Genomic DNA, 17,673 nt, shown 5'->3' with positions numbered 1-17,673 from the left:
ATATTATAAAGAATTATATGTATAATAACTTGCTGGAGGCAATATAATTAGAGAGAAATGTTAAGTACACACAATATGCATGTTGCCTTCTGTTTCAAATTGACTTATTTGTACTTTAAATTCCAATAATGACACCTGTTGCCAACACTTATTCAGGTTTATTCATGACTTTTCATTAAAGCAACTTGATTGCTGACGGTTTCAGTTTCTCAGCTATAAACCTATATGCTTCACATCCCTGTAATTGTGTGTTTGGTACATTTTTTTAAATTTCTTGTTTTTGTTTTTGTGTGTGCGCACAGCGAGGGTTGCGAGTTCTCTGTGTGAATTTTTTTTCCTTCCACTCTCAGCGGTCGGAATTGCTCGACACCGGCGTGCATTTAACGTATAAACGATTTCCTTTTGCCAGGCAGCTTTTGGAATTAACCGGGCTCGCCGTTCCTGTTTACTCTACGTCGTTCACTCGTTCTCGCTTTACTCGATGAGCAATGCCTGTCAAGCACGTGAACGGTGGGAACATACTTCACATACAGTAGAACGGCTGTAACTAGTTCACGAAAAATATTTACTGGTTTTACAAGTGAAGTGACAAGTAGGCAGCGTTCATATTTGCCAGTATCATGTTTTTTCGAGGTTTCCCTGCTCCACACACACCTGATTCAAATGAAAAAATGAAAGACAGTAGAATGATGTAATGTTCATTGTATAAATATCTGTGTAAATCTAACTATTGTTGTTGTTCTGACTGAGCTCATGCAGGAGCAACGTCAGAGCAGACCAGCGCTGAATACCATTACCTGTGATAGATGGAATAAAGCTTATTGTTTAACTGTTCTTCATAGTTTTAGTCTCATCATTGAACCGTTGTGAGTTGATCCAAAGAATTGGGGTGAGGTAGCATAGGCTAACCTTAACAAGCTTGTTATCAGGCTTTTGCTGAGCTTGATGACACCCTAGTGGCTATTTTATATAGTCTAACTTCCTGATTAGCTTCACCTGACTACATCCACTTGTTTTACACGGTTTAGTGGTGCGTTCCAGAGCCCATCCAAACCAGTCGGACGTGAGACTTATCCTACCTCCAACGACAAAAAAGTGTACTGGAATGCCTGTCGAAGTGGAACCACCTACCAGTGAAGTCGGGGCTGGTCGACCTACCCCCCACTTCATCAAAATTAAGTTGGAGAATAATTGCGGCGCCCATGGAATCACATGAATAGGCTATAAATTTTAATTTACTGTGTGTAGAGTTGTTTTAGACACAGCAATTTTTATCACAACTTGTTTTTCAAGTTATGAAATGATGTTGTTATAGTAGACCGAATTGCCGACAGTCAAAATGCCTCTTCAAACATAAAGCGAAAGCGCCGCGGTCGTCCGTGTTTTCTAACATTCGAGTTCGATTGCCTGGAACGCTTTGAAGTACTCGGAGCTAGTACAATTCAGGTAGAAATGTCCCACGTCCCATTTGTTTGGATGGGCTCTGGAACGCACCATTAATATAAAATAGCGCAAACATCTAAAATAATTACCTATAGGCTAAAGATTAAATGTGCCATATGTAAGAATGTGGCCAAAAACGGTTACTACATTCAAATTAAAAATACCGAGGTCTTTTAGGTTTCGTTTTCTGACGTAACTGGCAACCCGTGGTTTGCTCGGCAGCTGAGACTCTACTGACTGCAATGATTGGTAGACGGCGGTAGGTGGCGCCACATGCCGAAAACATGATTTCAAAACATAAACATGATTTGCAGTCTGCAAAATATATTTTTGTTATGCAAATATTTTGGCTGTACTGTTGTTGTTGTTGGTGAGTTCAGTTTGTTATATGAACATTATTCCTGAGTCTCTGTGACATATTAGGAGGATTTTAGGGCCAGTTGCTTTAGATTTATTACATAATGCACCTTTATGAAGTGTTATTGTCATTGTATAAGAATACAACAAAATTCCATTTGGCTGCGTCTCTTGTATATGTCACAGTCACAAGAATATTATGTTAAAAGATAACATAAATAGTAAAAACAGTAAAGTGCAGATAAAAAAATGTATATGTATCAATAAAAAAGTCTGTGTTAAAAGTGCAGTCTGTATTTAAAGGTGAAGTAAGTAGTTTATAGTGCCATCTAGAGGAGAGACTGAAATTTACAACAAAGAACTGCTCCTCTACTCACCCCCTCCCTTCCCTGAGCGATACGGTATCCGCAGCCGGTCAAATGTCGTCCTCGTCGTCTTTCTCCTTGTCAGCAGATGAGGTTCGTGAGGCGAGGGAGAGGGCGAGCTACCGCGGCCGTAGCAGACGAAGCGGAAAGAGTGGAGGCGGGACTTCCGCTACAAGTAAAGAGACGCTTGATTTGTTCTCTCGCGTTTGTCCTTACAGGCTCCGGTAGAAACATGGCGTCTCGCTGCTAACAGTGGCTATGCAACCACGGCCCGCGACCATGTTATTTTACATGACTTTTTGAAACACTACGAAAATAAAAACAAAAACTATTGTACAGCGACTAGACAATGCAGGAGCACATTATATGTATAAAAGAGTGGATTTTGGGTTATATAAACCCTTAAATACTACACAGTGTCCCTTTATGGTGTAAGAAGTTATTAAAGGGCAAGGCAGCGCCTGTACCACCTCAGACGGCTGAGGAAATTCAAGGTCTCCCCAGTGCTGCAGAGAACCTTTTATACTGCAGCAGTGGAGTCTGTGCTCACCGGCAGCATCACTGCGTGGTACGGCAGCTGCACTGCCAGAGACAGGTCAGCTCTCCACAGAGTGATCCGCTGCGCTGAACGCTCCACCAGGGCAGCACTGCCCACTCTACAGGACATTTACACCAGGCGCTTCACCAGCAGAGCCAGGAGGATTATGAAAGACACTCATCACCCATTCAACAGAATGTTCCAGTGGCTGCCGTCTGGCAAACGTCTCCGCTCCTGCATGGCCAAAACAGAGAGGCTGAGGTCGAGCTTCTTACCTCAGGCCATCAGGATGCTGAACTCTCAACCACCCACATGAATACAGCACACACACACAACACACAAATCCACATCGCTGCTTTATTGGATATTGAACATATTGAACATTGTGCATTTGATCCGTATTTTATTGCATCTTACTGCTTTTATTTTTTATTCTTGTGTATTGTAAATATTTTTATATTTATCTGGAAATTATTCTAAATTTAAATTGTATTTTATTTTTATTTTTATTTTTATTTTATTTTTATTTTTATTTTATTATATTTTTACTCTACTTTACTTTATCTTATTTGATTTTATTTTATTAGTGCTTCACAGTTGCACAGAGGGGCTTGTTTTGCAATGTCATTTCACTGGGGTGTACTTGTACATCCACATGTGACAAATAAAAATCTTGAATCTTGAATCTTGAAAGAGTAAAACAAGTTTAAAGTTGAGTGAGCTGAAAGACAGCAGGTTGGACTTCCCCTTTAAATGTTTTTTCTTTTCGAACAATGACTTCCGCGTTTGAAGCCCCGCCCTCCTCCCGCTCCTGTTGATAAAATGCAGCTGTGTGCTCTATTCAGCACTCGTGACTCTTTCACGCTGTAAATCACGACAATGGCTGCGCTGGAGTTCGCTGTGCTGCTGTTGCTGGTGGTAACCCTCGGTTTCAGTTCGGGACAACAGGCCGGCTCACTGTGGCCTCTGCCGCAGAAAGTGCAGAGCTCCGACGTTTCATTCAAGATAATCGGTTCTGGCTTCAGCATCGTTGACGCCAGAGAGTCCTCTGCGGGGCCGAGCTGCAACGTCCTGCAGAACGCCTACAGGAGGTGAGTGACAGTGACTCGCTGTGGTTCACTTTTTCGGGAATAGCACGCTGTTCGAATAGTCGAGGTGTATGAAACCTGGTGGGAAGGTGTATAATGTCGACCCTCACAAAAAACTCATTCAGAAATTTTGGCTACACTCGACAGGAAGTCCGCCATTTTGACTTTTTCTCCCTATTTTTTTGCACTATTCAGTGTTCAAATTTTAGCAAACTCTTCCCAGACATTTGGTCAAGTCTACTTTAAAGTGGCAGGTAATTGTCATTGTTTTCACAATGATTCAGGGTCTTGAGTGAGGTTGCCAACCTAAATTTACCTGGTGATATTAAATGACATGATGGTTCAGGCTGTGTTAAACTTCATGAACTTTGGTATATTGCACTATCATCCCAGGCCTCTTAGTCTAGAACTGAAATAAGATAAGATAGTCCTTTATTTGTCCCATTCACATTGTTACAGCAGCAAATACTGTAAAGATAACATTACCAAAAAAAATACAATATATAAAGCTGTGAACAGCCTGTTGCTCCTATTAAGTATGACCCCATTTAAAATTAAAATACTAAAGTCTTATGATATTCCATCAACTTGACTGTATTTGATGTGACCAGTGCCCAAAAAAGGAGGTTGTTATAACTTAAACTCTGGATCTGCTCAAAATTTCACATTTTAAATGACCTTTTCACGAGGAAACTCACGTTTCCCCGCTCCAACACACCTGACTCGACTCATCATCGAGCTCTGCAGGAAACGAGCCGATCATTTGAGTCAGGTGTGCTGGAATGCTCTCGTCTATTCTCTGGCTGTGTAATATTTCCTCCTCCTCCTGTCAAACATTCAGAATGATGAATGTTTTTTCTCAGTTTTGGAGTTACCATAGTAACAAAATTGCAAAAAAAACAAAACACTGCTACATTTCATCAAAATTAATAGTTTTGTAAATTTGCATTTTCCAGTCTGCACCCTTGAATAATTTAAAAATTCTGACTTCTTTTAAAGCTCTCATGGTCTGAAAATATAATCTTGTTTCTCTCCACAGGTATTACGAATACATGTTCAGCGGCAATAAAAGATGGTGGCATAACAAAGACAGGCAAACGGGACCTTCTGAGCTGTCGCAGCTGCAGGTGTGGATCACGTCGCCTGACTCGCAGTGCGACGGCTATCCCAGTGTCACCGCGGACGAGTCATGTGAGTATCCGCTCTGTTATGCTCAAACCTTCACCTCATCCTGTTTATTCAGGAACACAGACTATCAGAATGTAGTCTGTGCCAGTCACAGGTTCTCAAGTAAGTTATTTTCCTAAAGCCATATATGAATGTGTTGGCTGTTAAGTGGCATGGGCCATACAACCAGAGAAAGGTTGGTGTATACCATAGATGGTGATTTGCCAGTGGATTAAGAAGTTACCTGGATGGCAGGATTAGCACAGTAAATCTAGCCTAAAGGCTTAAAGCCGGTTTTAATACCCCCTGACTTTAGTACCACAATGGCCACCTGCCAAGCTGTGATGACACTGAAAACCTGCATCCATTGTACCTTGTCTGTCCACAGATGAACTGTCAGTGGACCAGCCATTTTCTGTCCTGAAAGCACCCAATGTTTGGGGGGCCCTGCATGGTAAGAATTTAACCATTTCCTTTTGAATGTCCTCTTGCAGACTTGGCTAATATGGCTATAGGGAAGAATAAACTTGCAGTGTCAATATTTTCAGTTCAGTAATTTGTTGCGTGTCAGTCATGCGTTGTTTACCATCATGAAGCGACAATGGCAAACAGGATGTGGGTACTTTTCCTTGGAACTGGTTTTCTAATCAACACCACTGCATGATAAAGACAGTGGATGCGACATGAATGCTGTTTTTTTTTTTTGGCAATGAGACGTACTGGAAGAGGAACAGTGTACTTTCCATCAAAATTACCCTGCGACATGTTGATTAAAACAAATTATGATAAGTCTATAACAAATCTTATCACATCTTGAAACTGTTGGGCAGATGAGTAACAAAATCTGTCCCTTTTTTTTTTTAGGTTTGGAAACATTCAGCCAGTTGGTCTACGAAGATGAGTATGGAGCAGTAAGTGACAATGACGGTTTCTCACTTCCTCTTTTTATACATTTTTTTTGCTGAATTTGAAATTTAACCTTCATCAGCTGCACTTTGTGTGAGCCAAATCTTGACTCCAGTTATGCTTTTTGTTTTTCAGAAAAGCATCAATGCCACGAAAATCAGCGACTTTCCCAGATTTCCGCACAGAGGCATCTTACTGGACAGCTCCCGCCATTTCCTCCCCATCAAAGTCATCTTGACCACTCTGGTGCGTCAGTAATATATATATATTTTTTTTAAACTACTAGTGTTCCACACTGGACCTTTTAATCTGTCATTTAAAAAAACATAATTGGTACAATTTATGCTTTTGATCATTTATACAGGAAACCATGGCAATGAACAAATTCAATGTTTTCCACTGGCACATTGTTGACGATCAATCCTTCCCTTACCTGAGCCGAACGTTCCCTCAGCTGAGCCAGAAGGTCGGTGAGATTTAATACTGGTGTTAAACTCTTGGCTAAGAAACGTTCTATTATGACCCATGTTCACCAGAAGACCTTTGTCATTGATTCGTCAGGGAGCTTACCACCCATACACGCATGTGTACACGCCTGCCGACGTGAAGATGGTGATAGAGTTTGCCCGTCTCAGAGGCATTCGTGTCGTCTCAGAGTTCGACACTCCCGGACACACGAAGTCCTGGGGCAAAGGTGAGCTTTTTTTCGAAGTCCCAACTCCCTTTTTGAAAGTTTTTACGTTGGTCTTAATCAAGCACACAAGTGGACGTGCAAGTGCAAAATCACTTCTGGTTGCAAAAACTGATCATCAGTTAAACTGCAAAATGTAAAGGTCCCGTATTATGCAAAATCTACTTTTTAATAATTTAAATCCTTTATATTTGGGACTCTGGAGGTCCTATCAGTCGCCCAAGTGTGGAAAAAGCTGACTCCCTCATGAAAACCGGAAGTCTTCAAAAAGTTATATTCTTGGCTCCACAGTGCAGCACAGAGTTCTACACAAACTTCCAGCCTCAGAGGATTTATCTGTCCAGTGGATACATGTTATATATGACAGCAATGTGCCTGCTAGCGCCTGCAAATGATCACTTTTGCAAATGCTAACTGCTGCCATCTCCCAGTAGCCTCTGTGGCTGATGTCGCAGAGGTTTCGTTTTCTTGGAGAAATGGGGTATAATATGGGATCTTTAAGGCTTAGAAATGGGAGTGACCTTTTTAAAACTCGAAGACTATGTCCACCTTTTAGATCTGGTCTATATTTAGTGTGAATTTGTCTTACAAGAGCATGCAGCAATGATGACTCTGGTCTGCATCTTTCCCTCAGGTCAACCAAATCTGCTCACCCCCTGCTATGCTGGCTCTGAACCCTCCGGTACCTTCGGACCAGTGAATCCCATCCTTAATACCACGTTTGACTTTATGAGCCAGTTCTTTAAGGAGATCAGTTCCGTGTTTCCTGACGCTTATATTCACCTGGGAGGTGATGAGGTGGACTACAGCTGCTGGTGAGAATGTGAACAGTACCAATGCTGGACATATCTTGGCAGTCGAGTTGAGATTATAAAGCAGTTAATCTTGGCTGGTGTTTTTTTGCCTTCCTCTGCAGGAGGTCCAACCCAGACATTAAGAAGTTCATGGCTCAGCAGGGCTTTGGAGATGACTACAAAAAACTGGAATCATTCTACATCCAAAAGTCTGTCATTAACAGAAGTATACTGTTTAGGTTTTAGTCCTTATTCTCAAACGCCATCCGTTTACTTTTTTCTTTTTGTTTGATCTGACAGACTCTTGGACATTGTCGCTGCCACTAATAAGGGCTACATGATCTGGCAGGAGGTTTTTGACAATGGTGTTAAGGTAAGAAACTGTGTGTAGTGCCATTTATTCTAAGAAGTATGGGTGGGATTCTTATAAATAAACTCAAGAGCTGTGTTCCAATTCAGGGGCTCTATCCTTCAGCTCAGTACTACTTGGTCTTGGAGGGCACCTTCTTGTAAACTGAGGCAGAATCAAAATGATCTAGCCCTCATTTAGTGTGAATAGGTACACTTTAGAAGTTGTTTACATGCTCCTGATTTATAAGATCATGTCCCGTGCCAGTTTCCTTTTTCTGAATCAATCAACTTGCATTCAGGTAATGCCCATTCTTGACCATAAAATGTGAAGAGATTAATATTCATTGATCAGGAGTGACACTATCTATGGCAACACGGAAGTACTCCACATGTTGAGTCGTCAAACTTTATAAATTGACTAAAGATTTAATCATTAACTTGGCTTGGCCTATGAGTATACTTATTGCAGCTGCCACCTCCATACAGCATCTTGTTCCTCAATTATGTCATGCAATGAATCCTTGGCTACAGCCTGGATTCATTGTGCTCCTGCTTGTAAAAGTGCATAGATTCAATTGTTGTCCACATAATTATATTATACATAAAGACATTGCTGGCTCAGTTTTGTTTGAAAATCTAAGGCTGTGTTTTAGTATAGATAAGCAGACGCTGATCTTTGGAAATATGACCACTTACCCACTTTCACTTCCTGATTGCTCATCGGCCATAACGCCACAATCGGCTGTCAATGAAAAGCTCTGAAGTAGTTTCACCTTGTTGTATAACCAACAAGAAACAACGGTGAAAAGGCAGAGGACAGCATACACTTCCTTTTTACATCTGCATCCTTGTGCCCAGTTTACCTGAATGAGTCATTGGCATGGACAAAATGCCATTTTAAGCTAGCCCTGGGATTTGTTCCGTTTGTTAGCTGCAGTTGAAAAGGTCTGTCAAGTGCAGCTTAAGAAGGATGCTAATCTGAATTGGGATGCAGCCAAGGTGGAGGTTTTTGAAAAATCGTGTGTAGTTTGACATTGTGGGGAACAGTTTGCTTTCTTTCCAAAGGTGAAATGCAAAGCTCTATCACTCTGACCACTAGCCAAAAATCAAATTGGTATCTTTTCACTAAATAATCTGGTTGGTTTTGTGCTAAGCTAACTGCTTGTACACCGATTCTTGGAAAGAAAGTGGGTGAACGGATTTCCCACAGTGTGGAACTACTCGTATAATGCAACACACAACTAACCTAAGTGGACTAACCCTTGATACTAACGACTTGACTAAGTGCGTAGCCTGGCCTGTAACAATTCCAGCTAAAGCCCGATACGGTAGTGCATGTGTGGATCGGCGGCGAAGGGTCTAAGGAGGAGATGAGGAAGGTGACAGCTGCAGGATACAAGACTGTCCTCTCCGCCCCGTGGTACCTAGATTTAATTAGCTATGGACAGGACTGGGGCCGCTACTACCAGGCTGAACCACTCGACTTTACCGGTCAGTCTTCATTAAAACAAAATGATCTTTTGGTGGAGGAACTTTTTTTTTTTTTTTTGTGGGTGTGGTTCAACAGGCTTACATTGAAATTTGCATGTTGTGTGACAAGGAATACAGAGTCAGAGATGCATGGATCATGGTGTCATGGGCCAATATTGGTGTTGAACATGGGTAAAATAACTTGACCAGTATTGTTTGCAACTAGTAGTTTTTTATTCAGGCTTCACATTAATATTCACTCTAGATTTTAAAGGTCCAGTGTGTTTAGGAAGGTTTTGACATTAATTATACTATTTGTGTGTAAAATGGCTTTAAAATAAAGAACAGTGTTTTTTTTTTGGAGCATTAGCATCTACTTTAGCCCAGGAGGCTGCCATTTTGGGCAGCCATGCGTTTTGATTTGTAAGCTTAATTTGCAGAGGTGTCACACTGGATCTGAAGACATGATGGCGCATAACCATGCGCCATCATGTCTTCAGATCCAGTGTGACACCTCTGGTGTCACAGTCATCCAGTGTGACACCTCTGTGACGAAATTTGTCAAGTTTCACTTAAACCTGACATTTTGCAATTTGATATGTACATCGAAAATCTGAACAACTCGACTAAGCCATAACATTGAGGGTGTCGCTAAGGACCCGGCTATATACCGCTTCAGGACCATTTTCTAGTTTTGGTGGAACTGGTTTAAGTTTAGGACCACGATTTGAATCGTGGTCGGCATTAACTGCTTCATTTCGGCTGCAAATGGAAGTCGACGCACATAGGTTCTGCTGCTCCTTTGCAGTTTGAAGACTAAGATTCAGTGTCCGAGGTAAACGGTTGAAGGCCCAGTCGCCGTCTGTCCCTGCGCCCGCTTTCCTGCTACTTTTCCCTTCTCATTTTTCCAATACTGATAACTTTATGTGCTGTGTAGCTGAAACCAGACACGCTTATCCACGTTTGGAAAGGAACCCAGGAGAAATACCAGGATGAGATGGCAAATATAACATCAGCGGGGTACCGAACCCTGTTGTCGTCTCCCTGGTACCTGAACCGTATCTCCCTTGGCCAGGACTGGCAGAGATATTACATGGCTGACCCACAGGATTTTAAGGGTTTGTCTCGACTGTTGTCAGGCCATTTGTTTACAAAACACTGCATAAGTCAACTCCTTTTGTAAATATTTGAAAAGCAGTCTTGTGATTGGGTTACTGCTCATGATGCAGATCTGAAATGTCATGAGATCTTGTGCAAATTTGTGTAAGCCTGTTGAATGAAAAATATTTTTGATCACTCTTTTAAAAAAAAAAAAAAAGATGCCCTGAATGTTTGTCATTTCAAATCATCAAATGTCACATTTTAAACAGGATCTGAGGAGCAGAAGAAACTAGTCATTGGTGGAGAAGCTTGCTTGTGGGGAGAATATGTGGATGCCACCAACCTGACGCCCAGACTCTGGTATGACCAGTGTGCTCTAAAGTTTACTTGTGCAGTACAAGAGCAGTCATTAATCTCAATATTTAAATGTTTAATGTCCTCCTGAGCTTGAGTTAAGACTTTATAATATTTTTTCCTTTTTATTCAATCCCAGGCCTCGTGCCAGTGCTGTGGGCGAGCGGCTGTGGAGCGCCATGGATGTGAAGGATCTCCATGATGCCTTTAATAGACTGTCCATACACCGCTGTCGCATGGTGGAGTAAGTATCGTTTAACACTAATTCAGAGGATCTCAACTTTTTACTCGGTCAAGAACGATATAGAATTGCACAATTTCTTTGAAGCACTGTATTGATGGATATTTGCACCCTGGATCGTAATAATCTGCATCTCTTGTCTCTCTAAGGCGTGGAATCCCAGCTGAGCCTCTGATTTACAGCTACTGTCCTCATGAATACAACGGCAACTGAAGAGTTGAGAAGTTGACCATGGGGGCAGAAAAGGGGGAAAAAGGATCCACATCCCATACATTGTAAAACCCCATGCTTTCATTTTTAAACTGAGAAATCAAATGCTGAACATGTTTTGTACAGAAACCGTACACTGACGATGCAGTGAAGCACTGAAATGAAAAGCTATCTTTGATCTGCAGAATCCTTGAGCACATGCAGAGTTTTGCAACAGTAAACACTTTTTAAGAAAATGACTGTTTAAAATTGTAATTAAAACATGTATAATTGTGAAAATAAAATGCTGATATTTGTAATGCCATGTCTATTTTTTATTTAAAACATACCAGGGAATGAGGAAATCTGCATATATTGCGGTATAATTACATTTGCAGTCAGAGCTGATGGCAAGTAAAGTCTGTTTGGGTAGAAGCAATGTCTCGGTCTCAAATGGCCACCAGTGCCGTTCCAGACCCGTTCATGGATCACAGCAGACCAGCCATTCTTTTAAGCAGGATGTTCTGGTCATGGACATTCATGGCCTCGTACATGTCCAGCTCCAGAGAGAAAGTGGCGTTCCCAGACGTCAGTGTTCGCAGGACGGTGGAGTAGCCCTTTACAAGGAAAAATATCAAAAACTAAATTACCAAGGTCACAAACTGGATGGAAAACGTTTGAATCCGATGCCCATCTCACCATCATTTCTGCCAAGGGCACAGTTGCTAGCAGCACCTTGTCGTCGTGGCGATTCTGAATGTCTCTGACGGTGCCTCGTCTTTGGGCCAAGTCTCCCAGCACGGAGCTGAGGTATCCGTCCCCCACTGTTACCTCCAGTGACATCACCGGCTCCAGCACCTGCCCTCCTGCTAACCTTAGAGCCTGCAGCCAAACATATGCACAAGTAAACACTCGAACTACCGGGAATTACGCACCTACTAGAACTACCGAGGGCAGTTATTTTGACTGCTCATACTTATTGTGCATATAATTCCAATATTAAAGTACAAACTGAAAATAAATAGATATGTAATGCGAATAAAGGTGATCGTAAATATGAGAAACAAAAACAAGACGTCGGATGATCCCTGAAGCTGCATCTCCGTCAGACTCGGCCTCATTCGTGCTCTGAAGTAGAGCTAATGCCTCTTGGACATTCATTCTATCTCAACGACATTAGTTGTTTTATTTATGCTAGTTTACAAACAAGATAGCGGTGGCGTCTTCTAGGGGGCGGGGTCAGTATCCAAAAATGGACGCATTACATGATACCGTCAAATTGACGGCTATGATGGTTAAAGGTAGACATGACCAAAAAGAGTTTTGTTGTTTCAATGATTTAACATTGTTAAAACAATAAATACACATATTTAGGAAAAGTCACAGACCCATGGTCTCCTATGTTTAATTTCAACAAAATGATCACCCTACAAAAATCAAAAGCAATCAAAATGACTGCCCTTGATAGTTCTCGTGTTCATCCACTGATGAGCTGGTAGCCATATGTGACATAATGTTGCCTTTAATGTTTTACCTTAAGCATGCAGCGGGACACGCAGGCAGACACCATGGCTGGAGATGTTCCCGGCTCCGCGTTGACTCTCTGGATCAGTGTAGTTACACCCTGTAAGGGATAACCAAGCAGTGGACCTAAAGGGAGTAAGAGGATGCGTTCACTACAAACCTGTGATTTGGGGATCACCGATCATTTCCAACAACTGGAAAAACTCAGCTGCTTACTGTGAGCTAGTTAATTCCCTGTGACGACAACTTTTTTGCAATGATTAGAATGGTTCTGTGTGTATTATGGCTGCTTCATGAGGCATGTGAAGTGGATAGTCCGTTCTCTGAAGTCTGTTTTGTAAAGGAGATCTTGACGTCAGGTCGTCAGTTTAAGAAACTACTACTGTAGTTAGTATGAATAACACAATCATATAAAAGATATTGCTGTCTTTACTCTGACAGAACTTTATACAACTGCTATATTTTGTTCTTTCTGAATTAAAGTGCCATATGTAAGAATGTGGCCAAAAACAGTTACTACATTCAAATTCAATATACCAAGGTCTTTTAGGTTTCGTTTTCTGACGTAACTGGCAACCCGTGGTTGCTCGGCAGCTGAGACTCTACTGACTGCAATGACTGGTAGGCGGCGGTAGGTGGTGCCACATGCCAAAAACATGATTTCAAAACATAAACATGATTTGCAGTCTGCAAAAGATTTTTTTAATGCAAATATTTTGGCTGTACTGTTGTTGTTGGTGAGTTCAGTTTGTTATATGAACATTATTCCTGAGTCTCTGTGACATTTTAGGAGGATTTTATGGCCAGTTGCTTTAGATTTATTACATAATGCACCTTTAATCTTTGACTATTTCGACATAAAAGCTGCTGCCATGAAATAATTGAAATTATGAGAGTAGATTCTGACAGCTGTTCCTGATCTGGAGTGTTTGCTCAGTGACAAGGGTCAGTTTCATGGCTCTGACAGTAAACCTAGGAAAAGCAAAGCATTGCGCAACACTTTAACCAGTTAGGAGCCGCCAAACACATCCATAAGCTGATGTGAGAAGGAAAGAGGGGAATATCTAACAGCAGCAGCAGACCGGAAGTTAACCTACAGCAGCCTCAATATTTTTAGAATGACCAGATTAATGTTTCGGTTTCAAGGAATTTCAGAGTTTAGTCTGCATTACCCTGAAGGTACGAGCTGTGCCCTCCATTCTCCACCGCCTCTTTCATTTCTTTCGATAGTTGTCCCCCGGCTTCTTCTGTGAAAGCGACGTTGCACGATCCAGCTGTCGTGTCCACAGGTCTGACCTCCAGCTTCACTGTCACAACATGTCTCCTCTCCCCAAACGTCCGGTCCAGAGTGTCTACATTATAAGCAAGGAGGAAAATCAACATATCAATACAATTCCAGAGAAGTTGATTTAATTTAATGCATGGATTAAGAAACATTTGCTGCACCTGTCGCAGTGGCCTCGTGGAGAACAGTCTCCCTGTAAGCCACCTGCAGTGGTCCGAGGTGAGTCTCGATGCCGTACTCTCTTCTGATTCGATCGTGAATGATCTCAATGTGCAGCTCTCCCATCCCACACAATATAGTCTGAGAATGAAGAGTAAAGGACATTAAGAGCCCATTCAAACCTGTTATTAACATCTGTGCCCAGTGATCCAATCACATCCAGATGGTACTACGTACAGGTCTGAATTTTACCCTGATCACCTCATCGCATGTGGGCACCTTTCTGAGCATGCACGAATGCTTTTTGTCTTTCTCCCGTCACTCGTGCGCGGATCACAGAGTGAGGATGTTAATATCGGGTTATTAGTTCATTGGTGCACGTGCACTGAATAAAGAATGCCATGTTTAGTTCATTGATAAAGGTAATACCTGGCCAGAGTCGGGGTCAATCCTCACTTTAAGACTGGGATCTTCTCTCTGGAGGCAGTTAAGTGCGTTCTCGAGATCTTTCAAAAGAAAAAAAAGAAAAAAAACATGTGAGAGTGTGGCTGTGAGAGTTCCCAGGCACGGCTAAGGATCTCGTGCATGCCACCATCACTGACCAGCCTGTTTGGCCATGGTGGGAGGTTCTATAGTGCAGAAGAAGACAGGATTGGGGACCTCCACTCCTGAAAGCACCACATCGCCACGTTCCCCATGCTTCTTCTCCACGTGAGCCCTGCGAGCCGCAGCTGCAGCTGAAGCCTTGGATGAGACAATGGTGTCCCCTGTGACTGTCTTAAGAGAAAGCAGGAAAATATGAATAATAATATGAAGATTTTTTTTAGAATTTAGAATATAAGGAAGCACAGCTCCCAACAGCTCTACCTGCTTCAGTCCTACAGTCAGTGCAATGTTTCCTGCGGTCATCGATGGGATTTCTACATGCTGATCGGCAAACGGCACCAGCAGCCTGCTCATCCTCTCACTGCAGACAGCACAGCGCAAACAAGTTTTAATAATGGCTTGGGTTAAAGATGATGTTATAGGTCACGGTGATGGACAACTGCGTACATGCTGTTCCTGTTGATGTTGTGAACGGCTGTCTGTGGTTTCAGAGTACCAGAGTAAATCCTGAGAAACACCAGAGGGCCACGCTGCTTGTCATGGAGAACCTTGAAGGCCAGAGCACATAAGTCATCCTTGTACCACCGCCTGTGGGATGATCGGTGTTAATCAACGGTTCAACATCTAACAACAAGGACCAAATGTATGTAGAAGATATTTTGTACATAGAAAAATCCCATTTTGAATATTCACAGACGTAACCCGCAAGGCAATCACTCTGTATCGTCTACTTTCCTCTAAATGGGAACATAATTTACTAAATTGATATCACATGCTATTGAAGATATTAGCCCTTTGTGGCTAACCATCATACTTCCTAGGCTTTTTTTTTTTCAAATCAGAAAACTGTCTATTTTATATACATTTATGCAAAGCTGGACGAACTCTCTGAACATGCGTTTTGACACTGAAGCATATACTCACACTAGATCGTGGTGTCGTTCATTAGGTGCAGGCAGGTAAGAGATGATGGCGTCTAAAAGAGGCTGAACGCCTTTGTTTTTCAAAGAACTCCCACAGAAAACAGGGACGCCTTTACGGGCAAGAGTCACCCGACGCACAGCCTCCTGTAGCTGGAGACACAACGGCACAGTTTGCTTTGTATTCACACGAGCTCATTTATAGTCCAATCAACTGTATGTATTATGCAGTACATTACTCACTTTGACAGAAGGAACTGTGTCGAAATTGTCACTAAAATCAGTCAACAACAGCTCCGCGAACTCGTCGTCCAAATCAGCGACCTGTGATTGGGAACAAAAACAAACACTGAAGAAAAAAACAAATCGAGGAGAAAATCAGTTTCATTTTCTAAAAAAAAAATGATTAGACGCGTACCTGTTCGATTAAAGCTGTCCTTGCCTCACTGACTTCCTGCAGGAGATTGGGCTCATCAGACTGGTTAAGAGGTGCGCTTTCAAACATCCGCCCATCACCTTCTGCAGAGCTTAGCTTCCATATCAGCTTCTGGCTGGTTATCAGATCAACCACACCTGTGAAGCCCCTGCCAGTGCCGACGGGAATCTACGGGAACATTCGGGAGATGAGTGAGATACTTTTGTAGTGGTTGATTAGCCATATTGTACATTACAACTGTCTGAAGGCCAACCTGCAGGAGGATTGGATTGGCTTTCAGCTTCTGCCGAATGCTTTCGATGGAAAAACTCAAGCTTGGGGGGTGAAAGAGAGATAATTTCCGATTAAATTTTGAATTAAAGAAAAAAACAAGTTTTATCTGGCAAAACTGCCCACTTAGTCACTCACCTGGCAGCGGGTTTATCCATCTTATTCAGGAAACAAAGACAGGGAATGTGGTGCTTCTCTGCCTGTCTCCACACAGTCATAGTCTGAGCCTGTGGGTGTTTTTTGTGAGTAAATATAAGAAACCGTGTTAAGTATGCACCTGATTTAAGGAGCATTTCCTCCTTAACTGGAAAAAAATGAAGATGTTTAAAAACAACAAGCTCACCTCAACACCAGCAGAGGCATCAAATACTGCAACGGCCCCATCGAGAACACGAAGCGCCCGCTCCACCTCGAGAGTGAAGTCGACATGTCCTGCAATTATGCACACAGTGAGTTACAGCTGAGGGGTGAGGGCTTTCTCACATTTCCACTGGGGGCGTTTTAGACGTGTTTCGCTTCCGACATTTCTACCTGGCGTGTCTATAAGATTTATTCTGTGACTCTTCCAATCAAACGTGACGGCCGCCGACTGTATGGTGATGCCACGCTCCCTCTCTTGAGCCATAAAATCCGTGACAGTGTCTCCGTCGTCTACGTCTACAAGCAAAAGGGACAGAAATAAACTGATGGATAGAAACAAACAAACAAAAAATCAACTGTGTTCCTATGTGATTCTCTTACACACCTCCTAGAGCCCGTGTATATCCAGAGTAATAAAGCATTCTTTCTGTGGTTGTCGTCTTCCCTGCATCGATGTGGGCCATAATGCCAATGTTCCGGATCCTGCACATAAATGTTGCACGAGTTAAAATGAATCATAGTCTGAAGAGGATTTTTTTTTCTTCAAACAATTGACTGAAGGATTGACTCACTTGGAAACATCAGGGTTGACAACAGCTCGCAGTGATTTGACATCATCTATGACGGGGAACATGAAGTACAGTAATGAACTTAACCAGTGACACTGATGTTTTTAAATGAATCAGCTAACTCGGGAATTGTTTCATGAAAGCTGCCTGCATACCTGGTAGAAAGCTGTAATGTCTCTTCGTGTGATAACTCAATCTGCATCTGTAGCCCTGGAGCCTCACAGTTAATAATAAATACCTTCCCTGTGAATGACAATGATCCCATTATGAACAGAACATAATTAGCTGAAAATGCATTGGTATTCGCAAGTAATTTCAAAAGAGCAATATCTTACCCAAATCATCCTGGTGGATGTGTAAAATGTCCCAACATGCATGTTTTAATGTCTGTTTATCTTCTTAGCTTCTTCCTCTGGATGAAACAAAGTTCCAGGTGAACCATTCTGGTTGAGCATTGCTTGAAAGAAGCCTGGGTGATGAAATGTCAGT

General features: G+C 42.1%; 2 protein-coding genes across 3 annotated transcripts; one reads left to right on the top strand and one right to left on the bottom strand.

Moving 5' to 3' along the window:
- Positions 1–3,560: 3,560 nt before the first annotated feature.
- On the top strand, positions 3,561–11,359 carry hexb (hexosaminidase B (beta polypeptide)). 2 transcript variants are annotated; one of them, XM_083910731.1, is made up of 14 exons: positions 3,561–3,794; positions 4,831–4,982; positions 5,347–5,412; positions 5,823–5,869; positions 6,000–6,110; positions 6,229–6,330; positions 6,426–6,558; positions 7,190–7,370; positions 7,472–7,558; positions 7,650–7,722; positions 10,108–10,288; positions 10,541–10,631; positions 10,765–10,869; positions 11,016–11,359. In XM_083910731.1, exons 1-14 carry the CDS (start codon positions 3,583–3,585, stop codon positions 11,077–11,079), a joined length of 1,605 nt encoding a protein of 534 aa, XP_083766857.1. In that variant the 5' UTR covers positions 3,561–3,582; the 3' UTR covers positions 11,080–11,359. The 2 variants fall into 2 exon arrangements, with proteins under 2 accessions (XP_083766857.1, XP_083766858.1); XM_083910732.1 differs by lacking the exon at positions 10,108–10,288 and adding an exon at positions 9,014–9,191.
- A 184-nt stretch (positions 11,360–11,543) lies between these two features.
- Positions 11,544–17,617, bottom strand: gfm2 (GTP dependent ribosome recycling factor mitochondrial 2; the record flags this gene model as incomplete). The annotated part of the gene is made up of 20 exons (XM_083886673.1): positions 17,520–17,617; positions 17,340–17,427; positions 17,188–17,233; positions 17,001–17,098; positions 16,787–16,912; positions 16,599–16,687; positions 16,394–16,482; positions 16,239–16,299; positions 15,968–16,153; positions 15,793–15,873; positions 15,554–15,702; positions 15,077–15,217; positions 14,891–14,990; positions 14,626–14,800; positions 14,453–14,529; positions 14,026–14,164; positions 13,752–13,931; positions 12,590–12,705; positions 11,755–11,937; positions 11,544–11,672 (listed from the first exon to the last, which is right to left on the bottom strand). The coding sequence occupies exons 1-20, from the start codon at positions 17,559–17,561 to the stop codon at positions 11,544–11,546; spliced, it is 2,295 nt and encodes a 764-aa protein (XP_083742799.1). The 5' UTR covers positions 17,562–17,617.
- Positions 17,618–17,673: the final 56 nt, after the last annotated feature.

Source organism: Microchirus variegatus, assembly GCF_963457635.1.
Source record: "Microchirus variegatus genome assembly, chromosome: 1".
In the NCBI taxonomy this organism is placed as follows: Eukaryota; Metazoa; Chordata; class Actinopteri; order Pleuronectiformes; family Soleidae; genus Microchirus; species Microchirus variegatus.
Note: the sequence above shows the minus strand (reverse complement) of the source record. Positions and strands in the feature narration are given on the sequence as shown.

Bases quoted from the DNA above. Each gene is read 5' to 3' on its own strand.
- hexb (XM_083910731.1), top strand. From the start codon at position 3,583: ATGGCTGCGCTGGAGTTCGCTGTGCTGCTGTTGCTGGTGGTAACCCTC. The intron at 6,559-7,189 runs GTGAGCTTTTTT...TCTTTCCCTCAG, and splicing joins CACGAAGTCCTGGGGCAAAG to GTCAACCAAATCTGCTCACC. The intron at 10,289-10,540 runs GTTTGTCTCGAC...CATTTTAAACAG, and splicing joins TGACCCACAGGATTTTAAGG to GATCTGAGGAGCAGAAGAAA.